The sequence below is a fragment of the Thunnus thynnus genome, chromosome 21 (assembly GCF_963924715.1).
Source record: "Thunnus thynnus chromosome 21, fThuThy2.1, whole genome shotgun sequence".
Classification (NCBI taxonomy): Eukaryota; Metazoa; Chordata; class Actinopteri; order Scombriformes; family Scombridae; genus Thunnus; species Thunnus thynnus.
The window spans coordinates 257,761-285,000 of record NC_089537.1 but is presented as its reverse complement, the minus strand read 5'-3'; the positions used below and the strand labels follow the sequence as shown (position 1 = coordinate 285,000).

The following is a 27,240-nucleotide window of genomic DNA, read 5'->3' as shown; positions in this document are numbered from 1 at the left end:
ACTGCTACCAGCTGCCCTCCCTGCAGGAGGCGTGGCCTCCCAACCACACCTCTGCCAGGTAATACACCTCCACCAGATAACACACCTCCACCAGGTAACACACTCCCACCAGGTAATACACCTCCACCAGATACCTAACCTCCACCAGGTAATACACCTCGACCAGGTAATACACCTCCACCAGATACCTAACCTCCACCAGGTAATACACCTCCACCAGAAACCACACCTCCACCAGATACCACACCTCCACCATGTAACATACTCCCACCAGATACCACACCTCCACCAGGTAACACACTCCCACCAGATAACACACCTCCACCAGATACCACACCTCCGCCAGGTAACACACTCCCACCAGATACCACACCTCCACCAGATACCACACCTCCACCAGGTAATACACCTTCACCAGATACCACACCTCCACCAGGTAACATACTCCCACCAGATACCACACCTCCACCAGGTAACACACTCCCACCAGATACCACACCTCCACCAGGTAACATACTCCCACCAGGTAATACACCTCCACCAGATACCACACCTCCACCAGGTAATACACCTCCACCAGATACCACACCTCCACCAGGTAATACACCCCCACCAGATACCACACCTCCACCAGGTAATACACCTCCACCAGATACCACACCTCCACCAGGTAACACACTCCCACCAGGTAATACACCTCCACCAGAAACCACACCTCCACCAGGTAATACACCTCCACCAGATACCACACCTCCACCAGGTAACACACTCCCACCAGGTAACACACTCCCACCAGATACCACACCTCCACCAGATACCACACCTCCACCAGGTAACATACTCCCACCAGATACCACACCTCCGCCAGATACCACACCTCCACCAGATACCACACCTCCGCCAGGTAATACAACTCCACCAGATAACACACCTCCACCAGATACCACACCTCCGCCAGGTAATACACTCCCACCAGGTACCTCACCTCCACCAGATACCACACCTCCACCAGATACCACACCTCCGCCAGGTAATACACCTCCACCAGATACCACACCTCAGCCAGGTACCACACCTCCACCAGATAACACACCTCCAGCAGGTACCGCACCTCCGCCAGGTAATACACCTCCACCAGATACCACACCTCCGCCAGGTAATACACCTCCACCAGATACCACACCTCCGCCAAGTAATACAACTCCACCAGATAACACACCTCCAGCAGGTACCGCACCTCCACCAGATACCACTCCTCCACCAGGTACCACACCTCCACCGGGTAACACACCTCCACCAGATACCACTCCTCCACCAGGTACCACACCTCCACCAGGTATCACACCTCCACCAGATACCACACCTCCACCAGATACCACACCTCCACCGGGTAACACACCTCCACCAGATAATACACCTCCACCAGGTACCACACCTCCACCAGGAAACACACTCCCACCAGGTACCACACCTCCACCAGATACCACTCTTTCGGCAGATAACACACCTCCACCAGACATTGGAAGGTATACTGTAACCCAGGTTGTCTCAGTGGAGAGACTATCCACCCATTCCATATGTACTGGGACTGATCCCCACAGGGGAAGCTGACATGGATTACTCCTTAAGACACATCACCTGTGGTGGCCACACACTGATTTACAACCTGTGGTTATATAAGCACCACGCATGCGTGGCCTCTCCGGTTAACCTTGATTGGAACGCTTTTCGGAGCATTTTTTAGCTGGAGAGATAGTCACTTCATTCAGAGAGCCTGGGTTATAATGTGACCTTCCATTCTCTACCATGTCAAGACTATCTCTCCACATCTCTCCACCCTACATATTCCACATGCACAGGGACTCTGTGAGACACACAGGAAGCCAAGAAGACTCAGCTGCAGGACCCTGAAATGGCAGTTGAGTTTGAATTAGATGTCACCCCCACCAGTCACCCATGCGCTCAAATAAAGGAACTATTTACAAATATACACTATGTACACACCCATGGTGTCTAGGTGTAAGACGCCACCTAGGCTTAGCTGGCCCTGCCAGACATTAAGGCCAGCCGTAAATAGGTATAAGGCCACTTAGCCCGTCAGGTTGCATGGCTAGCTTTGAAGAAAAAGACTCCGGGTCCAGGTCCGTTCTTGGAAAAGCTGTGGTCCTGGGGGAATGGTATGTGCACTGAGCCCAGCACACACTCAGTGAATGGGGTGCTGGCTGCCATATTCACGCAGTATAACCTGATAAAGGTGGATGGGTTCAACCAAGAGGCCACTGTACAAATCTCAGACAGAGAGGCCCCATGTGGAATGTGCACACAGCCCTGCAAAGGCTGGCCTGATTGCTGTCTTATACGCCTGTGGGATTGCATCCGCAACCCAATGAGACAATGAGATGGGGCACAACAATGACTGCCCACTCCAGCCAGCTTTCTTTCTTTTGTCCAGATAAATGAAGATGCAAAGACCTTCATGACTAAGGGCCCCAGGACTCCCATGTTTTTGGGAATGAGGAAGTAACATGAATAAAACCCAGCCTGCTGATCATTTTGCTTCACCTTGCTGATGGCCTACTGTTCCAGGAGAGTGTAGAATAGCCAGAGCATCTTGGAGCATTTTATTTGCATCTGGCAGCCTAAGCAGACAGGCATGGTCTTTCCCCTGCAGCCAAGACCAAGACAGTCTGAGGTGGCGCCTCATCATCCAGAGGGAGGTCATGGCCCTCCACTTGCCACCGCTTGCTCTTTCATCAGCTTAGCTAGGAGCAAGGACACCTGCTGCACCTCAGCAGCTAAGTTGGAGCCACCCTCCTCCAACTGTTTAGCCAGCTAGCGCTGATGCAAGGCCAAAATAGCCCCTGTGTTAACCAGCTGTCCCTGAATTGCCATAGCTCAAGCATTATGGCGAGCATGGGATCCATCATTTTTGCATTTCCGCTTGGGCAGCTCGGCCTCCCCTAGAACGACTTTGTGGGGAACATCAAGGCCTCTAAAGCCTGATCATGGGAGGTGGTGGTCCACAGCCAATCCTCTCCCAACCATGCACACATACTAGCCATCTATATAGACTGACTAGCAATGGGCTTCAGATGGTTTAGCAAACTGTCTGAGTACTAGTTCCTCTACATCAGGAAGCAGTGGTACAGAAGAAAAGTGCGACTGACCCGCTTCTTCATTATCAAAACGCGAGGCCCTCCAGACTTGCTCTACTGGCATTTCAATTTCCAATGGCTCAGCAGCCCAAGTAATGAGCTGGTGATAGAGGGAGGTGGTGGCTCCTGCTCCTGCTCCTCCTCTACCTGCCCTGCCTCTTCACACACCTGACCTAGGAGGAGGTCTTTGCTCTCTGAGGATGTCAATTTCCCCTTCATCTGACACATCCGACATAGGGTACACCAGCTCCAGCTCCTTATACCCTACCAGGGCGGAGGTCGGATGCTGGGTAATAATAACTTTATTTAGTTTGCCAACCCTTTCCTGACAGCCACCCCCAGGGTATGAGGTGATTGAGACCGTACCCCGACTTGATCACTCCAAACCACTACTCTTGGCTGCTTCTCCTGCTGTAGCTGCCCAGTGAGAGTGGCTGGGCTTTTGTGAGAAAATGCTAGAGCCCTAGCCTCCCTTACTCTAGCTAGCAGGATAAAACAATTCATGTAGGAGGCTGGGTCCTGGCTGGTCATGTGTGCATGGTCCAGCCCTAAGCAGTGCTAACATTGATCATGACCATCCTCCATTGGCATCCTTATCCCACAGCCCTAACAGGTGTGTCCTACTGGGCTTGCCATTATCTCAGCACAACAAATAAAAATATGTGAATGCTTGTGAACTAAAAGGCAATTGACATGATAGAGAACACACCTCTACCGGATAACACACCTTCATCATGTCTCCTGATTATCAGTTATTGATATATTGATAGTGATGGATGTGTCCCTGCAGTGTGTTTGGCCTGGTGTCCTTGGCAATGGGGGACTGCACCGCCCCCTGGAGGCTTCATGTGAACTCTGACCTCAGCTGGTTTCACTTCGGCAGCCCTCTGATGCTGCTACTGCTTTACCACACTGTGGCCAGCCTCTGGAGGAACCAGGTGATGATCACCACACATACTATGAAATCACACACACAATGACATCACACAACTGTAAGAGTTTCTGCATGAGTTCATCTCATTGTGGTGTCACATTGTCATCATTTCACACATGTATGATGTCATGATTTAACAGGTGTGAACAGAAGCTAGGAGGTAGAGAAGGAAGCTAGGAGGTAAAGAAGGAAGCTAGGAGATGGAGAAGGAAGCTAGAAGGTAAAGAAGGAAGCTAGGAGGTAGAGAAGGAAGCTAGAAGGTAAAGAAGGAAGCTAGGAGGTAAAGAAGGAAGCTAGGAGGTGGAGAAGGAAGCTAGAAGGTAAAGAAGGAAGCTAGGAGGTAGAGAAGGAAGCTAGAAGGTAAAGAAGGAAGCTAGGAGGTAGAGAAGGATGCTATGAGGTAGAGAAGGAAGCTAGAAGGTAAAGAAGGAAGCTAGGAGGTAAAGAAGGAAGCTAGGAGGTAGAGAAGGAAGCTATGAGGTAGAGAAGGAAGTTAGGAGGTAAAGAGGTTTTTCTCCAGCTGCTATTGGCTGACGGGGGGTCACATTTTTCCTCAGCTGATCGACAGCAATGGAGGGCAGGTTGTAGAGGGGGCAGAGTCTGCAGTCAATGGGAGTTGTGACATCATCACCGCCACCAGTCACCTCAGTGATGATGTCAGCAGTGACATCACAGCAGAGAGGCGTAGAGAGCTGTGGAGGAGAGGTCATGATCGGCTGGACTGCAGAGACGTACGAGAGTAATTAATATAAACACAATATAATGCAGGGTGTGCGATTTGCTGGGGGGGATGGTGGGGGTTTCTTCCATTCTGGTCTATATATCTCTGCCTCTGATGAGTTATTTTATCCCCGGTGGAGACAAAAATTTATCCCCCTCATAGTGATTTATGAACTAAGGCATGAACTTGACATCACATCACTGAGAGTGAAAATATTGTGCAACTCAATTAATTACATTTTAATAAATTGATTAAAATATTCCTGCAAATAGAGTGGTCAAGTTCAAGTTTCGTAATTGTTTTATTTAAGTTCATAATTATTTTATAAATGTTACTGTAACAGCTGCAAGAAATAGCTGCAAGAAATGCTTCATAGTCTGTATCGACCCATTGTGGTTCTGATTTATATTCATGAATAAAAACGTTTCAAAAACACCCCCCCCCCTCTGATTTTTTCACAAATCGCACCCTGATATAATGTAATGTAATGTAATATACACATTGTCCCATTATAACTCATTATTATTTTATTTAATTGATATGAAGACTTTTATCTGTCCTGATCTGTCTTCAGGTGTTGGTGTCTTCCTCCAATGACAGCCCATCTGACTCTTTTGCCCCGCCCACACAGAGCACAGCACTGGGATTGGATCTTTACTCCACACCTCACTACTCCCTCAGCCAGTCAGGTGAGTTGCTGGTTTGAACCCCAGTGGAGCAGCTTTGTAGTTACGAAAAGCGCTAATTGGACGCAGTGGTCAAACCGTGTAATTACAACTTCCTGTCCTTCAGGTGACGCACACCGGCCCAAAAAGCATTTTCATACACAAGAAATGTTCTGAATAAATGTTTTGTTTTGAATTTGATTTGAACATTGAATTTGAACATTTGGTAAGTGTAAAAGAGCTGCACAATGATAGTATTTTATCTCATTCAAGAGAGCAAGGAGCCGGCTAGGAGGTACTGAAGGGAACTAGGAGGTAGGGAAGGAAGCTCTGGGGTAAAGAAGGAAGCAAGGTGGTAGAGGAGGAAACTAGAAGGTAAAGCTGCAACAGGAAGTCAGTCAGTGACTCAGTTTTCTGAGCAACATGAAACTCTCCTGGTTGAATCATCAGAAGAAAACGTGAACAGCTTCTTTAGTAAACAGTTGAGGCTACAAGACTGTGGACATAAAGATTTTGTGATAGAAGTTAACTATGAGTCCCAAGGTGCATTTCAGCAACAAACAGCCAATCACAGATCTTAAAATTCAGTCTCATGATCCGCTAATGACGAACAGAAGCTAAAGATTTTGACGTTGAGAAAAGCTTTGAGTTCATTACGCTCTGATTCACACTGTAGGACACCACAGCCTTTTCTTTAATTCCATAGGATAAAACAACATTTCTTTGATTCAGAGACACGGAGGTGAGTGCAGACACCCAAGGAAGTGCACTGACCCTTCTCGAACTGATGTCTTTGCCAAGTGGGGGTCTGACAGCATGATACTGAATAAAGTTAAACACTGTGACAAAATGGAGATTGAACAGACCTCCTGAGAGACCATTTCTGACCAATAACTAAATTATGGCCTGAACTGAAAGCATAAATGACCTTTGGGGTCATTTGAACCAGGAGAAAGGACTGATGACTCAGTAAACATGGACAGCAAACCCCTTTTCTTATCTCCCCAGGCTAGAGTCATAAAACTCTCACATTCCTGGAGGACATTTGTTGAGTCTCTGCAAATCTGAGCCAAATCTGAATGTGTGTGAATTAAATGTCTAATCGTCATATGAATCATGTGATGTTTGTCATAGAAATACATAAAGAATGGTATAACTTTGATAGCTGTGCGATAGTCTATTAAAAAGATATTAAGCTTTGATTTTATCTCATTTTATTACATGTGACAATACAGTCCTCTTTTAATAAAGGTTAGAACTTATTGAATATTTAAATGTCATAAGAGTTAAAGGTTATTTATGTAGAATTGTGAAGCAATTTACGTGTATTAATCGTTTTTTATTGCCAATGAGTGAACGAGTAGTAATGTAACGCGAGAGATGTTGATGTTAGCGAGAGAGAGGCAAGGCGCTCCCAAGTGCCTTGCCTCTCTCTCGCTAACATCAACATACGACTGGCATAACGACACAACACAACAAAAACGGTGCTATCCAACTAGAAACACCCTGCAGATATTAGCTGCCTCCATCAAACACTACACATTTCACAACAAAACACCCACGCAATGACAAGTCACCCACTCTGTGGGCTGAGTGGGGTTAGCTCACCCACTCAGCTAAAACAACATTATTTCCTAAACAAAGGAGCAAAAAACAAGCTCCAGAGCCATAGCAGAACATAGCCTTACTCTTTTCGTTTTACCTGTTAGTAGTCCAAAGGTCATAATAAGTACACATTTCACAACAAAACCACAGCCTGTTGCTCCCCGACCACAGCCTGTTGCTCCCCGACCACAGCCTGTTGCTCCCTGACCACAGCCTGTTGCTCCCTGACCACAGCCTGTTGCTCCCTGACCACAGCCTGTTGCTCCCCGACCACAGCCTGTTGCTCCCCAGCCACAGCCTGTTGCTCCCCAGCCACAGCGTGTTGCTCCTTGACCACAGCCTGTTGCTCCCTGACCACAGCGTGTTGCTCCCCGACCCCAGCGTGTTGCTCCCTGACCACAGCCTGTTGCTCCCAAGCCACAGCGTGTTGCTCCCTGACCACAGCCTGTTGCTCCCTGACCACAGCGTGTTGCTCCCCGACCCCAGCGTGTTGCTCCCTGACCACAGCCTGTTGCTCCCTGACCACAGCCTGTTGCTCCCCGACCACAGCCTGTTGCTCCCTGACCACAGCGTGTTGCTCCCCGACCCCAGCGTGTTGCTCCCTGACCACAACCTGTTGCTCCCTGACCACAGCCTGTTGCTCCCCAGCCACAGCGTGTTGCTCCCTGACCACAGCCTGTTGCTCCCTGACCACAGTGTGTTGCTCCCTGACCACAGCCTGTTGCTCCCCGACCACAGCCTGTTGCTCCCTGACCACAGCCTGTTGCTCCCCAGCCACAGTGTGTTGCTCCCTGACCACAGCCTGTTGCTCCCCAGCCACAGCGTGTGGCTCCCTGACCACAGCATGTTGCTCCCTGACCACAGCCTGTTGCTCCCCGACCACAGCCTGTTGCTCCCTGACCACAGCCTGTTGCTCCCCAGCCACAGCGTGTGGCTCCCTGACCACAGCCTGTTGCTCCCTGACCACAGCCTGTTGCTCCCCAGCCACAGTGTGTTGCTCCCTGACCACAGCCTGTTGCTCCCTGACCACAGCCTGTTGCTCCCCGACCACAGCCTGTTGCTCCCTGACCACAGCCTGTTGCTCCCCAGCCACAGCGTGTGGCTCCCTGACCACAGCCTGTTGCTCCCTGACCACAGCCTGTTGCTCCCTGACCACAGCCTGTTGCTCCCCAGCCACAGCGTGTGGCTCCCTGACCACAGCGTGTTGCTCCCCAGCCACAGCGTGTGGCTCCCTGACCACAGCGTGTTGCTCCCTGACCACAGTGTGTTGCTCCCCGACGACAGCGTGTTGCTCCCCAGCCACAGCGTGTTGCTCCCTGACCACAGCCTGTTGCTCCCCAGCCACAGCGTGTTGCTCCCTGACCACAGCGTGTTGCTCGTTGCAGATCCGCAATAGTCTCATGCTGCAAGCACATGAACTTAATTCCCCAGTGTAGAAAAGTAATTTGCAACTCTTAAATCAAAAGTATCAGCCACACCTCAAAAGTCAAAACATGCAAAAATGTTTAAAACACACCCAAAACTCTGCCTGTCTTGTCCAAACTTATAAAAACAACCTCAGAGGATCTTTCCTTTGAGCTGGCCTCCAGTAACTCATGAGCTAAGACTCAATTTTTCCATTAAGATGTGCTTTGAAGAAGACAGCGACACCTAAACTCTTGGCCTGCTTGCCGAAAGCAGTACAGCCAAAACAACCGGCTGTCACAACGCCTGGAATTAAGCCAACAGCAAAGACTCTTAACTGTTAGCTATTAAGAAATGTCTTCATCTGTCCTAAGAAGTCATTGTTGTTTCTTTGGGAGAGCAGTAGACAGAGGTCACTGTTTTGAAAAGAACTTATGGTTATGAGGCTGATTAATTGATCAAATTGAGAACTGAATTCAGGGATTAATGTTTCCTCTACACGTTAAAGCTTACCCTTCAAGGACGTGGTGCCCAAATGAGAATTTTATATGAATAAATGTAGATTTATTCTCCTACAACACCTCTGAATGGCTTCTTCACCATAGCAACAGCAGCCAAGGCTCAAGGTAAAGAATATAAACCTGTAGGATCATCTAATTATCCAGGAGAGTTTCTGTGTTCAGTGACATTGAAGAGATTGATTTAAGAAATATTTTAAATGAAAAAACTCTGTGTGATACTGCAGACACGCTGGAGACATGCGTCTTCGAAGGAGACGGTGATGGATGGGAGGAGGAGATGGAGCTGCAGGAGGAGGAGGAGCAGGTGAGGAGGGAGGACGCTGCCTCCATGGCATTCAGCTTCCTCCTCAAACAGAGCTACATCTGCGCTCTGGTCTCCATGATGGCGTGGTCCATCACATACGTGTCCTGGCTGACGTGTGTGCTGCTGCTGTGGTCATGTGTCCTCTGGATGATGCGTGAGCGTCGCCGCTACACGCTGATGTCATCGCCGTGGCTGGTCGCTTATGGCAACTTGCTGGTCATCCTGCAGTATGTCTACAGTTTCCCCGCCATCCAGGAAGTTCCTGGCCTGTTCCCAAAAAAAGATGACCCCTGCAGAGAGCTGGCCTCCAAGGTACTACTTCTAATAGTACTACTAGTACTACTACTACTGATAATACTAGTACCAGTACTACTACTACTACTTATATTAATTGGTATTATTACTAATAATATGAGTACTATTACTATTACTCCCATTACTACTAGTACTACTACTACTGATACTACTAGTACCAGTATTACTACTGATACTACTAGTACCAGCACTACTACTACTTATAATAATTAGTATTACTACTAATAATATGAGTATTATTAGTAGTAATATTAGTATTCCTATTACTCCCACTACTACTAGTACTACTAATACTAATACTATGAGTACTCTTACTACTGCTACTACTAGTATGACTACTAATACTACTTATAGTACTAATAGTATTTAATCTGATTATGAGAATATGTAATCTAATCATAACAATATTTAGTCTGATCATGAGAATATGTAATCTGATTATAAGAATATTTAATCAGATTATAAAAATGTTTAATCTGATTATGAGAATGTGGAATCTGATTAAGAGAATATTTAATCTGATTATGAGAAGAGGTAATCTGATTAAGAGAATATTTAATCTGATTATAAGAATATTTAATCAGATTATAAAAATGTTTAATTTGATTATGAGAAGAGGTAATCTGATTAAGAGAATATTTAATCTGATTATGAGAAGAGGTAATCTGATTACTGGATCATTTTGTTGCAGTTGGTGTGCCTGTTGACGTTCTGGCTGTTGCTGCGTCAGACACTGACTGAGAAGAGAGACAGGCAGAAAGACAGACAGCTCTCTACCATCACTGTCCTCATTGAAGGTAAGACTGTCTGTCTGACGAGTCATCTGTCCGTCTCACAGGTCACCTGTCTGTCTGATGAGTCACTGTCTGTCTGATTGTGTGCTTCAGAGGAGCAGATGGAGCAGCAGGAGCTGCAGAAGGAGAAGAAGGAGGAGGTGTCATATGAGGAAGTGCTGCTCCTGGGAGGAGGAGGAGGTGTTCAGATGGAGACGCTGGTTGCTGTGGTTACCAGGATGTTTGTCAAATACTGGATCTACGTCTGTGGAACAATGTTCTTCTTCGTCAGTTTTGAGGGAAAAATTGTCCTCTACAAAGTCATTTACATGGTGATGTTCCTCTGCTGTGTGGCTCTGTACCAGGTAATACTGCAAGTACTATTACTACTACTACTACATGTTCCTCTGCTGCATGGCTCTGTACCAGGTAATACTGCAAGTACTATTACTACTACTACTACTACTACTACTACTACTACTACTACTACATGTTCCTCTGCTGCATGGCTCTGTACCAGGTAATACTGCAAGTACTATTACTACTACTACTACTACTACTACTACTACTACTACTACATGTTCCTCTGCTGCATGGCTCTGTACCAGGTAATACTGCAAGTACTAATAATACATATACTACTACTACTACTAGTTCATGTTCCTCTGCTGCATGGCTCTGTACCAGGTAACACTGCAAGTACTAATAATACATATACTACTACTACTACTACTACATGTTCCTCTGCTGCATGGCTCTGTACCAGGTAATACTGCAAGTACTATTACTACTACTACTACTACTACTACTACTACTAGTTCATGCTCCTCTGCTGCATGGCTCTGTACTAGGTAATACTGCAAGTACTAATACCACATGTACTGCTGGTACTGCAAGCACGAGGTCAGACTTAGTTTGGAGTTTGAAACTCGTCAGCTGTGACTTGACAGACCTCGAACCTCATCGTCCAATCCTGTGCTTGAATTTTGGCTGTGCTCTCTCTTTATATGTTGGTCTCTCTTTAGTTGAACTACGAGAGGTGGCGCGCCTTGCTGCGGGGTTTCTGGGTAGCCGTGGTGGTTTACTCCATGCTCGTTCTCATCCTGGTCTACACCTTCCAGTTTCCCTCATCCCTGCACACCTGGAGCTACTACACTGGACTCAGCACACACAGGTACACACAGGTTCACACAGGTACACACGGGTACACACAGCTTCATACAGGTACACACAGGTTCACACAGGTACACACGGGTACACACAGGTTCATACAGGTACACACAGGTTCACACAGGTACACACGGGTACACACAGGTTCACATAGGTACACACGGGTACAAACTGGTACACACTGGTACACACAGGTTCACACAGGTTCACACAGGTTCAGACAGGTACACACAGGTTCACACAGGTACACACAGGTTCACACAGGTTCACACAGGTACACACAGGTTCACACAGGTACACACAGGTTCACACGGGTACACACAGCTTCATACAGGTACACACAGGTACACATCGGGTACACACAGCTTCATACAGGTACACACAGGTACACACGGGTACACACAGGTACACACAGGTACACACAGGTTTGACACGCCTCAGTTCTCATGTGTTTGTCTCTGCAGGTTGGAGGATCTTGGTTTGGAGAAGTTCTCGGTTCCTGTCCTCTTCACCAGGATCTTCATCCCTGCTGCATTCCTACTGGTCAGTCTGTCAGCTGGATGTGTCATCATCTCTTTTTTTCTAAACAGTTCGTGTCTCGTCATGTTGCTGCGGTAACAGAAAACTGTTTTCGTCATTCTGCAGGTTTGTATCATTCACCTCCATTACTTCCACGAGCCGTTCCTTCAACTGACTGACCTGCAAACTGTGGTGGACACACATAACAGCACTATCACCAGGTAACAAACGCACACCTGTAGACGGGTAGTCCTTCTACTTCTGCAACTAGTCCTTCTACCTCTGTAATGAGTCCCTCTACCCCTGAAATTAGTCCCTCCACCTCTGAAATGAGTCCCTCTACCCCTGTAACTAGTCCCTCTACTTCTGCAACTAGTCCCTCTTCCTCTGTAATGAGTCCCTCTACCCCTGTAACTAGTCCCTCTGCCTCTGTAATGATACCCTCTACCTCTGTAATGAGTCCCTCTACCCCTGTAACTAGTCCCACTACTTCTGCAACTAGTCCCTATACCTCTGTAACTAGTCCCTCCACCTCAGCAACTAGTCCCTCTGCCTCTGTAATGAGTCCCTCTACCCCTGTAACTAGTCCCTCTACTTCTGCAACAAGTCCCTCTGCTTCTGTAACTAGTCCGTCTACCTCTGCAACTAGTCCTTCGATCTCTGCAATCAGTCCCTCTCCTCACCTGCGCAAACCTGTCTCTGTCTCTCTGCAGGTTGGTCCACTCTGAGGGCAGCCTGGTCGACTTGTCAGTGGGTGGAGCTCCGCAGCTCCTCCTGGAGGAGGAGAAGAGGGAAGGACAGAGAAGGAAAGAGCAGGAGACCGGGGAGAAGTGGAGAAAGGAAGAACATGCAGATGAGGAGGAGGAGTACCCCTGTATGTTTGACAGGGAAACCCTGTCTGATCCTATAACAGGTAAACACACTGCAGCACACTTGTGAGAGATGAGATGAGTTGGAAACAGTAAACAGATTGCTGGTGTCCCGTCCTCAGTGCTGGGTTCTTGGAGGTTGGTGGTGGACCGTCTGTCTGTGCTGTTCCTGCGCCTCCTGCTCTCCCTACAGCGCCTGCAGTGCCTCCTCTGGTGGCTCCTGGAACTACACATTGTCAAGATTGTCTCCTCCTACATCATCTGGGTCTCTGTGAAAGAGGTCAGAGGTCTCTGAGCTGTGTTTCCTTTCTGATATACTGCCTGTCTGTCTCTCTGACCTGTCTGTTTCTCCAGGTGTGTGTGTTTAACCTGCTGTTCGTGGCGTGTGTGGGCGTTGCTCTGCCCTGCAGGGCATGGCGCCGCCTGCTGTCAGGAGTCTGCACAGTTTGGACCTGTGTTGTGACCGTCTGTAAGATGCTGTACCAGCTGAACGTCGTCCAGCCAATCAGATATTCTGTCAACTGCACCATGGTAACTGTGTGACCTGTCTATGTGGTCAATCACACAGTCTGACCTGTCATTCTGTCTGTCTGACCTGTCTGTTTCTCTAACCTGTCCTTCTGCAGCCAGGTAACTCCAGCACCGACCTGTCTGGCTCTCTTTTGTATTCTGGTCCAGTTGACCCTGCCCAGTGGGTGGGGCTTCGCAAGTCTGATGGAAATCTGCTTGACTACCTGAGGGTGAGGAGTGACATCATAACACAACCTACTGACGTTACAAAACCTGCTGACATCAGAACTTTCTAACATCACAACCTACTAATCTGTCTCTACAGTATAACCTGATGATGTTGGCGCTGTTAGCCTTCGAGGTGACCATTTATAGACACCAGGAGCTCTACCGTCTTCGCCACAACAAAGTCCTGCCCCCCACCCGAACGCTGTTCCATGACATCACCAGACATCACCTTGATGACAGCGTGCTGAGCTGCACCAAGTACTTTCTGAACTACTTCTTCTACAAGTTCGGACTGGAGGTGAGACTGGCACGTTCTCTTAGCAACAACTTCCTCAATTCCTGTTAAAGGTTACCCACGTTCCGCCTCTCTGCTCTTCAGACCTGCTTCCTGTTGGCTGTTAATGTGATTGGTCAGCGGATGGATCTGTTTGCTGTAGGCCACGCCTTTGGCCTCATCACCATCCTGTTACAGCGAAGCAGGAAGCGCATCTCCTTAGCGTGGCCGAAGTACTGCTACTTCTTGTCCGGGCTGCTGTGTTTCCAGTACCTGCTGTGCATCGGACTCCCTCCTTCTACCTGTACAGGTACAACCTCCTTCTGCCTGCGCAGTTAAGACCTGCTTCTACCTGCACAGGTACAACCTCCTTACCTGCACAGTTACAACCTCCTTCTCCCTGCGCAGGTAAGACCTCCTTCTGCCTGCGCAGGCAAGACCTGATTCTACCTGCACAGGTACAACCCCCTTACCTGCACAGGTACAACCTCCTTCTGCCTGCGCAGGTAAGACCTGCTTCTACCTGCACAGGTACAACCTCCTCCTACCTGCGCAGGTACAACCTCCTTCTACCTGTGCAGGTACAACCTCCTCCTACCTGTGCAGGTAAGACCTGCTTCTACCTGTGCAGGTACAACCTCCTCCTACCTGTGCAGGTAAGACCTGCTTCTACCTGTGCAGGTACGACCTCCTGCTGTCAGGTGGAATGAAACTGATTTCCATCTTTGGGATGAAATATATAACTTTGATCTGCAACGTTTGCAGAAGCAGATTTATGTATTGATTTATTTATTTATGTATTTTTTGATTAATTTATTGACTGATTGATAACATGATCTGTTTCATATTTTCAGATTATCCCTGGAGACCTCCGTCCCTCAACATGGACTCCAACGTGGTGAAATGGCTCTTCCTCCCTGATCACCTGACTCCCCCAAACCCACTCTTCCTCCTGTGTAAGATCATCATCATCACCATGAGTCTTCCCCTCTGAGACATCAAAGACAGGAGACACAAGTTTTTATAAAATGTGAAACTGTAATGTCTGACCCCTGACCTCTGACCTCTGACCCTTTGTTAACTATTTACTGATAGATATCAGGGAAGCAGCTCGCTAGATATTTTCAAAATAAAGCTAAAAACGTATTTCTTAGCCTTTAACTGGCTTTTGTCTCAGTCTGCTTCACACTTAAACACTACTGCACTTCTTATAAAATGTTGAATTTTACTTGACTTTATACATTCTATGTATTCCATATTTTAACTTTGTTTATTGTTGTTTATTATTTAATTTTATTATTTATTCTATTTTTACTTTTTTGATCTTTTATCAAAATGTTTTATTTTCCCTTTTATGTACATTTATATGTTTTTATGGGCATTTTATGACTTTTATGTCTTTCTTGATTGACTTTGTGCCTGTAATTTCTTTTGCTGTAAAGCACTTTGAGCTACATTTTTTTGTATGAAAGGTTCTATACAAATAAAGTTATTATTTTTATTATTATTATTACCTGCAGATGACTTCCTGCTGCTGCTCGGAGCGTCGCTGCAGCTGCAGGTGTTCGAGGATGAGCTGCAGCCGGATGTTCAGCAGCTTGCAGGAGACAACAGCGAGCTGCAGGGAGACGACGGACAGCTCAGTGATCCAACCACAAGCCTCCATCTCAACACGGTCCCCGACTTCCTGCTCTGCAGGTAAACCCCTCCCACTGGCCACCTGTCTGTCTCTCTGACCACCTGTCTCTCTCTCTGACCACCTGTCTGTCTCTCTGAACACCTGTCTGTCTCTCTGAACACCTGTCTCTCTGAACACCTGTCTGTCTCTCTGACCACCTGTCTCTCTCTCTGACCACCTGTCTGTCTCTCTGAACACCTGTCTGTCTCTCTGAACACCTGTCTCTCTGAACACCTGTCTCTCTCTCTGACCACCTGTCTGTCTCTCTGACCACCTGTCTGTCTCTCTCTGAACACCTGTCTGTCTCTCTGAACACCTGTCTGTCTCTCTGAACACCTGTCTCTCTCTCTGACCACCTGTCTGTCTCTCTGACCACCTGTCTGTCTCTCTGAACACCTGTCTGTCTCTCTGACCACCTGTCTGTCTCTCTGAACACCTGTCTCTCTCTCTGACCACCTGTCTGTCTCTCTGACCACCTGTCTGTCTCTCTGAACACCTGTCTGTCTCTCTGAACACCTGTCTCTCTCTCTCTGAACACCTGTCTGTCTCTCTGAACACCTGTCTCTCTCTCTCTGAACACCTGTCTGTCTCTCTGAACACCTGTCTCTCTCTCTCTCTCTGAACACCTGTCTCTCTCTCTCTGAACACCTGTCTGTCTCTCTGAACACCTGTCTCTCTCTCTCTCTGAACACCTGTCTGTCTCTCTGAACACCTGTCTGTCTCTCTGAACACCTGTCTGTCTCTCTCTGAACACCTGTCTGTCTCTCTCTGAACACCTGTCTCTCTCTCTCTGAACACCCGTCTGTCTCTCTGAACACCTGTCTGTCTCTCTCTGAACACCTGTCTGTCTCTCTGAACACCTGTCTGTCTCTCTGAACACCTGTCTCTCTCTCTCTGAACACCTGTCTGTCTCTCTGAACACCTGTCTGTCTCTCTCTGAACACCTGTCTCTCTCTCTCTGAACACCTGTCTGTCTCTCTGAACACCTGTCTGTCTCTGAACACCTGTCTCTCTCTCTCTGAACACCTGTCTGTCTCTCTGACCACCTGTCTGTCTCTCTGAACACCTGTCTGTCTCTCTGACCACCTGTCTGTCTCTCTGACCACCTGTCCGTCTCTCTGACCACCTGTCTGTCTCTCTGAACACCTGTCTGTCTCTCTGACCACCTGTCTGTCTCTCTGAACACCTGTCCCTCTCTCTGAACACCTGTCTGTCTCTCTGACCACCTGTCTCTCTCTCTGACCACCTGTCCGTCTCTCTGAACACCTGTCTGTCTCTCTGACCACCTGTCTGTCTCTCTGAACACCTGTCTGTCTCTCTGACCACCTGTCTGTCTCTCTGAACACCTGTCCCTCTCTCTGAACACCTGTCTGTCTCTCTGACCACCTGTCTCTCTCTCTGACCACTTGTCCGTCTCTCTGAACACCTGTCTGTCTCTCTGACCACCTGTCTGTCTCTCTGAACACCTGTCTGTCTGTCTGACCACCTGTCTGTCTCTCTGAACACCTGTCTGTCTCTCTGACCACCTGTCTCTCTCTCTGACCACCTGTCCGTCTCTCTGAACACCTGTCTGTCTCTCTGACCACCTGTCTGTCTCTCTGAACACCTGTCTGTCTGTCTGACCACCTGTCTGTCTCTCTGAACACCTGTCTGTCTCTCTGACCACCTGTCTGTCTCTCTGAACACTTGTCCCTCTCTCTGAACACCTGTCTGTCTCTCTGACCACCTGTCTCTCTCTCTGACCACCTGTCCGTCTCTCTGAACACCTGTCTCTCTCTCTGACCACCTGTCTGTCTCTCTGACTACCTGTCTCTCTCTCTGAACACCTGTCCCTCTCTCTGACCACCTGTCTGTCTCTCTGACCACCTGTCTCTCTCTCTGAACACCTGTCCCTCTCTCTGACCACCTGTCTGTCTCTGTGTCTGCAGGTCTTACCTGGACATGATGAAGGTGATAATCTTCAGCTACATGTTCTGGTTCGTCCTCACCATCATCTTCATCACTGGGACGACCAGGTGAGTGGGCGGAGCCACAGACCAGTCAGACTTTGAGTTGAATTTCAACTCTGTGAATGTCAACATATGGGAATATAGAACAATTTATTAATGATCTAATCTCTATTAAATGGGAAAGGTATCAATTAATACCCAATGTTCAGGATGCCGTCTGGGTTCAGGTAATAGACAGACTCCGACCCTGGATTAATGCAGAACTTACAGGTCAGGCAGAGGGATGAAGCTCGGGTAACTAAGAAATATCTCCTAGACCATGACCTGCAATGCTAAATGTAATTATTAGCCTATAAAGAATGTCTTTAATTGCAATTATTTTAAAAATTCCAAACAATTCTGGAACAGTAAAAAAAACCTAATAAAAACTTAAGATAAATGTCCTATTAATCAAATAAGAGATGTCAATACAATAGCTCATGACTCTATCTATTGCTGATTTAATACCTGACTCTTCCTACACTGATAGTTTCAATAATATTTCATCTTGTCACAGCACCTTCTCCTTTATGGAAATAACACCTACAGAAGTTCTGAATGCTATCAAACAACCACGTGTGAGTGGTGGTGCAGGACTTGATGGGATTGAATCCAGATATATTAAATTAGCCTCTCGCATTCTCATGTACTGACTTGTTTAACATATCCTTATCTACCAGCCGTCTGGAAATATTCACGCATTACTCCACTTTACTAAGGTCGTGACTTGATCCAAATAATTATATACCTATATTGATAATCTATTCTGTTGCTGAAGTATTTGAAATCTAATCTTTATTAAGTTATCACAGTGTTTTAATCCAGAGTTAGACCTAATCAATCAACAACTACTGCTCTCTTAAAACCCACTAATGTAATCTTACAGGGGTTCTTTTTTATTGATCTCATGAAGACTTTTGATTTGGTTGATCACTACCTGCTCTTAGATAAGCTTTATGTAGTCGGTCTATCTCAAAATGCATTATTATGGTTTAACTCTTATTTACATAATAGAAATCAATGTGTTGTCCTTAAATTGAGTAAGTCTAACAGGTCCACTTCCTTTCTGTATTTTCATTAATGATTGTTAAGATTTGTAATGTGGACTTGAATTGAGATGAATGAAAAGGATATATTGAAGCTGGCTGAGGAAATGTGCTAGTTTCGATCTAGAAACTCTTTTACACTTAGTTTCTGAAAGAAACTTACATTACCATTTCTTACTTATGCCAGTGTCATTTATCAAACTGCGTCCAGAATTCTTCCCCTTAGTACAGCACACAATAATCTCTGTAGATTTCCTCTTATGTGTTCCTTTAGTATTCATCCTTTTATAATATGAATTCACTTAAAGCTATAATATGTAACTATTCTGCATTAAAATGTCTAAAAACAACTAGACCTATGTCATATATTTTGTTTAGTTGTGTACTTACATTATCTCAGATGTTTCCAACAAACTCAGAGAAATCTGTAATTTTAATCACGGTAACAATCCGTTTCATTTGATCGCCTGTCAATGGCGTCATACCTCCTCTACCAAAGAGTAAACACACACAAGATGCATACGGCGGCGTTGTGGTTGTCCACAACAATTGCATCAACCAGAGAGTAAACACCTACAAGATAATACATTGGTGTTGTGGCCACAACGGTGTCTGCCAAAGAGTTCATGCACACTAGATAATACGTTGGTGCTGTGGTTGTTTGATAGAAACGGTTATAAATTGACTTTTATCGGTTTGAAGTCACATTTTTATGATCAACTTTTTAGATCGGTCGTTTTTAACTATATATTTTAACCAGATGAAGGATTTTAGTCGGACACTAGATCTTAAGTTATCAGAGAAACAAGCTGGGCAAACGTTAGCATCAGCTCAGCTAACAGCCCCGTCAGAGAAACATTCATTTTTAATGTGAAACTGCTTTATTCAATGTTTTTCCCTGTTTTAAGACCTCTGTGGATAATTCGCCGCCATCACACTCCGTCTTTTGTTATTGTTTTGATTGAGCGGCAGAAATTACATATTGTGTGTTTAAATGGCCTCCACTCAAGAATGAATAAGAAGACACATTCATTGACTGCAACTCTTCTTTAAATGCGTACATTTAAATTATCCTCATTACCTACAACAGCTTTTTTTACACAATACTTCTCCAGTCCAACTGTCACTGAGACTTTAGCATTTATGTTTAAGTCTCCTTCAGACTGGAATAACTTATCTTCAAACATCATTTCACACGATTAAAAATGGTTTGTCTTCTTATTCTGAGATAAATTGAACATGTTTCAGATGATGTTATATACAATATACAATACACTCTATATTCTATAGTCGTTATTCTTTATTATATTTTTGCTGGGCAGCCTCTCTGTGTCCATCTAGTGGTTCTGTTCACCAATGTACTCGTCTCTCTAATGTTTGTCCTGGTTGTTGTGTGTCTGTTGAATTGTTGATTGTTGACTTGTTTTTTCTTTCCTATTACTTTATCGTCTTTGTGTTTGTATTGTATGTAAGGCTCCCCCCCCGTAAACAAACAAGATGGTTCATCTCAAGGTGTCCTAATGAATAAACTTGGATTAATGTGTGAGAACGTAATGAAACCATTGTTTTATAAAAACCTGAATAAGTCGATCAAAAACTTTTTGATAAAAGTGAAAATTAGAGAAAACTAAAGAAAAATGTTGAAACTAAATAATTCGGGGTAAACCTAAATAAGAGAGATTATAACCTCAGATTTGGAATTTCTGATTTAAACTTGAAATACAAAAAAAATGTTTCAGATTCTAAAACACGTTCACAGTCCGGCCTTCATGCTCATCAGCAGCATATCGCTGTTATGATTATTATTATTGATATGTATTAATTTTTTCATACTTATTATTGAAAAATGTTTTTGTAAAACTTCAAATCCAGATTCTAATCTCCATAGAAACATTCTGATTAATCCAGATTAAATCCCACAATTAATGTTTAAAACAACTTCCTGTTCCAGGATCAGTATCTTCTGTATGGGTTACCTGGTGGCCTGTTTCTACTTCCTGTTGGTGGGCGGAGACCTGCTGCTGAAACCAGTTAAATCTATCCTGGTGTACTGGGACTGTCTGATTGGCTACAATGTGTTTGTCATCACCATGAAGAATATTCTGTCGGTATGTTTAAATCTCAGGGTGTCTCTAACTTGAAGCTGTGTTGCAGTTCATCCAGTAGTGAGGCAATACTGGAAACCAGTGTGTCCAAGTTCAGAGTCTGTATGAGGAAATTTGAAAGCATTGCCAAATTTAGACTCTTTTCATCTCAGCACCCCTAAAAAATATAATTATTAATTATTATTATTATTATTTAACGAAATAATTTTTAGCCAATTAACTTCAGGTGTTGCAAACTTGTCTGAGTTGTAAATTGAGAATCAGAAATGATTTTAGCAGTGTGGACAGACAGGACATAAAGACATAAACCTCATAAGTCTGTCTGTCTCTCTCTTCACCTGTCTGTCAGATCCTGGCCTGTGGTTTCATTAAGTCATTGGTGTTGAATCACTGTTGGCTCATTCAGCTCTTCAGTCTGGCCTGCACCATAAAAGGATACACAAAACGTAAGTAAACTGTCTGCCTGTTAATTATAGCTTCATATCACAATTAGGACAAACTGTATTTATAGTTTATATGGATCAGAGATGAGTTTGAGTCAAAACAGGCTTACGAATGAGACCAGTTTAGGTCACGATAGACTGAGAAACTGGACTGAGACCAATCCTCAGTCAAAACATCAAGTCTGTGATGAGTCATAGTCAAGATGGAGAATGAGATAAATATTAGTGAAAATGAACTTGAGAGCAAGAAGAGTCTGAGTCAAAACACCCATCAGACGTGTTGACTCAATGACTCAAGACTGAGACGAGTCAGTGAGATTAAATTAAGACCAAAATTTAGACGAGTCTTAGAAAAAACTCGAAACCAAGATGAATCCAAGTCAAAACAAGCAGAGCAGTAAACAGTGTGTATTTGTTGTTTACACGTTGTGTTCAGCTGAACAGCAGAGCAGTAAACAATGCGAGTTGCCGAGTGATGAGGCGGGAATCATCTGGGACGGCGTCTGTTTCTGTTTCCTGCTGCTGCAGAGGAGAGTGTTCAGGAGTCACTACTTCCTGTATGTGGTTCTGGACCTGCAGAATACACAGCTGCTGGCCTCCAGGTACACACACCGTACACATAATACACACGTAATACACACACACACACACACACCTCATGTGATGTGATGATGTCCTGTGGTCAGGGGGGCGGAGCTCTTCGAGGCGTCCACAGTGAAGGCGGTCAGAGCGAGGCTGCAGGTGGAGAAGACATCTATGGACCTGCTGAAGAGACAGTGAGACACTGAACTTCTTCTTTACTTTCTTCACCACGACTCACATGTTCTCCTCTTCTCCTCCTCATGTGATGTCATTGGCTGTTACCATGGAAACGCAATGTAATAATACATTTTATTTACACAGCAAGTTGTAAAGTAAAACAACACACTAGAAGGCAGCACAGTGACCTCTGAGTTAAGAGCCGTTTTTCCATGGTAACAGTCAGCATTACCATGGCAACAAGTGATAACTTGAGTCTAGACAGCCTCGAGACAATGCAGGGCTACAAGTCTTTTATATTTATATTTTTGATATGACATTGGATCGGGTGTGGAGCAGGTGTGGGCGGACTCACCTCTGCTGTGATTCAACCACTTCCTGTCTGTTTCCAGGATGGAGAGGATTAAATCCCGCCAGCAGAAGTTCCGCAGAGGAAAAGAGAAGCTGCTTAGTTTGACCCAGGACAGCTTCCATACTGATGGTCTGTAAACAAACACACCTGTCTGTTTCCATGGTAACAGGGGGGAGGAAATGAGGTGTGATTCTACCTTTTTGAATTTAATTAATGTTTTAATTTATAGGTGAAGAAAACAGGAAGGGGCAGCAGAAGGAGTGGTGGAGACCCTGGGTGAACCACGCCTCCAGTGAGTCACATGACCTCTGACATCATCACTCATCTTTCACCTTTCATTTAATGTTTTCTGTCCGCCTGTCTGTCTGCAGTGGTGAGGAGTGGCGACTACTACCTGTTTGAGACAGACAGTGAGGAGGAGGAAGAGGAGAAGAAGGAGGAAGAGGAGAAGGAGGAGGAGCTTCCTCAGAAATCAGCCTTTCAGGTGAGAATATCTGCGGCTTGCAGCTCATCTGCTGATGTGTGAATATGAAGAAGGTTATATCTCACCTCAGAGTCCAGGGCTGTCAACAATCTGCTGAAGAAGAACATATGATATGGTTGAAAGCTCCAGGACAGCTACAAATTGAATAAGTGAATTGGGAAAGTAGAGGAAGAAGTCGTCTGCATATAAAGATACTCTAAGTCCATTCTATGGAGGACCACAGGAGCTTTCCCCAGGGAACTCAGTTCCTCCTCCTGCTTTTCCACCAGAGGAACCAGGGTTTAAAAGAAGCTCCAGGGAGATTGTTTTACCCCCAAACAGTCCCTAGTGGGGGGGGGGGGTCACTTTCCAAAAGCACAGGAACTTTCATTTATTCATTACATCCAACTCATGCAGCAGGAAATACAAAGAACAACAGGACACATCTGTATTGTTGTTTCCCCATGTGAATAATTCCTCATGCTGTCCCTCCAGGTAATTGTGATTTTGCGATTGCAATAATTATTGCAAATTCAAGAAATCTCCACAATATTTGCAAGAGTTTGCAATTTTTCTAAATTACCACAACTTTTCCACATGAAATGTCCAAATCAATAGACCGCCTGTGATTTTGACCATTTGTGGCATTTGGTGTCGTGGTAACTTTCGGTATGTCACTGCGTCAAGTGATAACACATGACTCTTCATTGGTACTAGTTTAATTAAATAAATTATTTTCCTTTGCTTGCAATTTTTCTGAATTCCCACAATTTTACCACAAAAAGAGCTCATAAAACATCACAAATTGTATCACAACTTTTGAGAAAAGCTGCTGCAAAATCGTTTCAAAATCAAGCATTGTTGGCTGCAATAATCCAAAAACCCTGTAGGGACTGGTCATGGGTCTAATCTCCAGGCTCTACCTGGTTCCTCAGACAGGGACTTTTGGTTCCAAGTTTAGTTCCTGAGATTAATTACTCTGGCCCCAAAGTACCTGAACTTTTGGTCAAAACAGGGCTTTTAAGCCTAAGCCTGCCACCCATACTGCCACATCATAGTACAGTCCACATGCTCCTTAATGTCAACCAATCAGGGCAGGGCTGAGAGCTGAAGACCAATCACAGACTGCCACCAGAGATCAGTGTAGAGCTGCTCTGTCTACATCTTTACACAAGCTTCCTGTTTTCTCAGTGATAACATCATCTACATTTTGATAACAGTAAAAAATCAAGTGTGTCATTGAGAATCATTTCAGATTCGTACAGGAGTGATTGACTAGTCAGGGGGATAAAATCGCTGCTTTTCTGAAGAGTGAAAAAACATAAACCTACTATGAGATTTTTAGTGATAAACTTTACAAATTTAAATACAGTTCTGAGTACATTTTCTTTGCTGTGTGTCACTGTCTGTCAGTTTGTCTATCACGCCTGGATCACTGACTCCAGAACAGCAATGAGAGCTCGTAGCAACCAAAAGAAACTGTGGAAGAAGAACTCCTCCGAACAAAGGAACAGGAGAGAGGAGAAGAGAGGAGGTGAGGACGACGAGGAGGAGGAGGTTATGGAGAAGATACTGCAGTGATTTTCTATATTATTCTTTTTGTCAACAAATCTCATGTTTGGATGCAAACCAACAACAATCTACTAACAAGTATTGTGTGTGTATCAAAGCCTGATATATCTGATTCCTCCGTTGCTCTGGGTGACATGTTCCTTCATCATGAAGAGTTTGGGCACGTTAGTTTGTTTGGAAACAGCTCCAAAGACTAAACAGCGATCACGTTTTCAGTCAAATCAGATGTCATGTTTTGTCTGACCAGCAGTGCAAAACCACAAAATAATATAAATGTTAACAGAAGAAAAAGTGCAGCGGTGACATGTAATAGTCAGTTAATAGTTTTTGGACAACAGCAGAGGTCCATGGCACAGATGAATAAGGTATGTCAGGCTTTGGATACACACACAATACTTGTTAGTAAATCAGTTCATTGTTGGTTTGGATCCAAACATGAAGAAAAATATAGAAAATCACCAGAATGATCCTTTAAAGAGATATCTGAAGTTCTCTGACAGAATAACACAAACAGTTCTCAGTGTTAGTTTGATTAAATGATTTTGTTATTTATATAATTTGTGTTTATATCTAAAGTTTAAAGGTGAAAGCAACAAAAAACGATTGGAACAGGAAGAAAGCTCAAGTTTATTCATAAAGCACTTGACCATACAAAAGCAGCTCAAAGTACATTATAGAGTGTAAACACAGATACAGACAAAACAGTCATCTGAACAATCTGTCAGAGGCTGGATGCCTTTGTCAGAACTGAAGAAGCTTTCGGGTTCAGAGAAACATCTTCACGAATCTACAGAAGCTGCCTTCAACTCAGAATGTTAAACATATTTCATCAGTCTTTATTAAAAGTACCTGTGTGACACTGAAGTCTCAAGTCGGATATAGAGTTGTGTGTCATCTGCATATCTGTGTTAGCGAATCAGCAGTTACCTGTGACTCCTCCTTCCCGCAGCTGGAGTTATGGAGGTGACGGAGGAGTCGGAGGCGGATGGAGAGGAGGAGGATGGAGAGGAGGAACCAGGTAGGATCCCCTCCTGTAATAATTAATACCTTCTGCTGCTGTATGTTATTATTTCACGCTGTATTCTGAGCGTGTTTGGCACCAACATTTCCATCAGGATGAATGATGAGTTTCAGCTGCAGGTTGTGAACATTAATTAAACTCTCAGACAGCAGATTTAGTTCTTTATATTATGTATTTTAGTTACTTTGAAAGGTTGAAAGCTGAACATAAACAGGATGAGTGTTGAGAATGAATCTGTCACCTAGCAGCAGTTGTAAACCTGTGAAATGTGTTCAGGTGTTCAGGTCATGTGGTATGTTTCAGACACGGTGCTGCGTCGGTTCTCCAACACTCTGCGGTTCTGTTGGGTTCTGCTGTCAGCTCTGCTGGACTCTCTGACTGCTTGGCTCAGAGGTTTGTGTCAGGAACACATTGACATCTCCACCGTCCTCCGCATCGAGCATTGCATGCTGACCCAGCAGGCTAAACAGGTACTCAGGACTACAGTTCCCTACAGCTGGGAGGGTTTTAAACTACAACATCCTATTTATCAGCTGTTTGTCTGTTTATTTGTCTGTTTTTTTCAGGGTAAAGTGCCCTCCAGGGAGGCGATCCACGTTTACTACCAGGAGCAGATGCTGAAAACCTCCAGAGAGTCAGGCCTGGACTATAGTACCCATGATGCCGAGGGGCAGACATCAGCAGAGGAAGGAGGGGTGGAGGAAGAAGAAGAGGAGGGAAGAAGTCCTGAAACATACGAAGAAGAAACAGGAGGACCAACAACAAAGGAGGAACCAGAACCAGTATCAGTAGGAGGTCCAGGTGTAACACAAACAGCACCAGCAGGAGGTGACCTGGGTCAGACAGAACCAGGACCGGCAGGAGGTGACCGGGGTCAAACAGATCCAGGACCAGCAGGAGGTGATCTGGGTCAAACAGAACCAAGACCGGCTGGAGGTGTCCCAGGTCAAAGAGAACCAGGACCAGTATCAGGAGAAGCTGGTCCTGATGACGCAGCCTCTGGAGTTAAGCCAGCTTCAGGAGCAGCAGGAGGTGACCCAGGACCAGAACCAGGACAGGCAGTGGAAGTTGAAGATTACCCAGAATGCCTGGTGGCTAAAACCAGCCAAAGATGGCGACCCAGACTGTCCCGGATGCAGCGGGTTGAATCTTCATCTTCAGAGGATCTGAGCCTCAGTTGTACTCTCAGGTCAGTCCTGAAGGTAACATAATTAGTGATTGATTATTGATTTTAATTGTCTGTGTTTTGGATGGTATCAAGTATCTCTGTCTGTTCAAACAGCAGCGGACAATCAATCCAACAACTTCCTGTCACCACACAACCGATGAACACCTTCACTGGTGCCTCCTCCCCCACCTCCCCCTGTTCCCTGCTCCTCCCTCCCTCCTACAGCCTCGCTCTGGGTCTGGACCTCCAGGGGGAGGAGGCAGGGTCCGGATTCAGGAGGCAGCTGCTGGTTCAGACACAGACGGAGGGGAGTCACTTCCTGTCTGAGTCCACCTCCACTTCCTGTCCACTGGCATCTCGTACTCAGGAGCTGACGGCAAGCGAGCTGCTGAGAAACAGGTGAGGACAGGTGAGTCCCAGACTTCATTCACCTGTAAACTGCTGCTGATGGTTCACACTCTGCTTCTTTGTGGTCCAGGACTTTCTACAACGAGGAGTTGGAGGCATCCGACCATTTCTATGGAAACCAACCCCAGCTGCTCCAGCTGTGCTACGCCCTCTACAACATCCTTGCAGCCAGGTAACATCCTCAGAGTCAAGTAACGTCCTCAGAGTCAGGTAACGTCCTCAGAGTCAGTTAACGTCCTCAGAGTCAGGTAACGTTCTCAGAGTCAGGTA

General features: G+C 45.5%; 2 protein-coding genes across 2 annotated transcripts in view; both read left to right on the top strand.

Moving 5' to 3' along the window:
- Window positions 1-27,240, top strand: part of LOC137173045 (piezo-type mechanosensitive ion channel component 2-like) — a 64,706-nt gene that overhangs the window by 16,710 nt on the left and 20,756 nt on the right. The window contains exons 7-37 of the mRNA XM_067577727.1: window positions 1-58; window positions 3,946-4,093; window positions 4,647-4,820; window positions 5,385-5,499; window positions 9,230-9,621; window positions 10,316-10,421; window positions 10,512-10,762; window positions 11,423-11,571; window positions 12,032-12,110; window positions 12,213-12,307; window positions 12,800-12,999; window positions 13,078-13,235; window positions 13,310-13,486; window positions 13,582-13,695; window positions 13,791-13,991; window positions 14,073-14,277; window positions 14,822-14,923; window positions 15,488-15,665; window positions 17,574-17,660; window positions 20,631-20,787; window positions 21,134-21,230; window positions 21,664-21,829; window positions 21,914-22,003; window positions 22,379-22,467; window positions 22,568-22,630; window positions 22,710-22,822; window positions 24,215-24,335; window positions 25,323-25,391; window positions 25,698-26,583; window positions 26,677-26,961; window positions 27,041-27,142. The exon at window positions 1-58 is cut by the window's left edge and continues 156 nt beyond it. Of these exons, the coding sequence (XP_067433828.1) occupies window positions 1-58; window positions 3,946-4,093; window positions 4,647-4,820; window positions 5,385-5,499; window positions 9,230-9,621; window positions 10,316-10,421; window positions 10,512-10,762; window positions 11,423-11,571; window positions 12,032-12,110; window positions 12,213-12,307; window positions 12,800-12,999; window positions 13,078-13,235; window positions 13,310-13,486; window positions 13,582-13,695; window positions 13,791-13,991; window positions 14,073-14,277; window positions 14,822-14,923; window positions 15,488-15,665; window positions 17,574-17,660; window positions 20,631-20,787; window positions 21,134-21,230; window positions 21,664-21,829; window positions 21,914-22,003; window positions 22,379-22,467; window positions 22,568-22,630; window positions 22,710-22,822; window positions 24,215-24,335; window positions 25,323-25,391; window positions 25,698-26,583; window positions 26,677-26,961; window positions 27,041-27,142 (5,227 nt within the window). The remainder of the gene's footprint in view (window positions 59-3,945; window positions 4,094-4,646; window positions 4,821-5,384; window positions 5,500-9,229; window positions 9,622-10,315; window positions 10,422-10,511; window positions 10,763-11,422; window positions 11,572-12,031; window positions 12,111-12,212; window positions 12,308-12,799; window positions 13,000-13,077; window positions 13,236-13,309; window positions 13,487-13,581; window positions 13,696-13,790; window positions 13,992-14,072; window positions 14,278-14,821; window positions 14,924-15,487; window positions 15,666-17,573; window positions 17,661-20,630; window positions 20,788-21,133; window positions 21,231-21,663; window positions 21,830-21,913; window positions 22,004-22,378; window positions 22,468-22,567; window positions 22,631-22,709; window positions 22,823-24,214; window positions 24,336-25,322; window positions 25,392-25,697; window positions 26,584-26,676; window positions 26,962-27,040; window positions 27,143-27,240) is intronic.
- LOC137173775 (uncharacterized) lies at window positions 913-3,936 on the top strand (the record flags this gene model as incomplete). Its single annotated transcript, XM_067578851.1, has 1 exon — window positions 913-3,936. A coding segment is annotated over one exon (699 nt), but the record flags the coding sequence as incomplete, so codon positions are not given.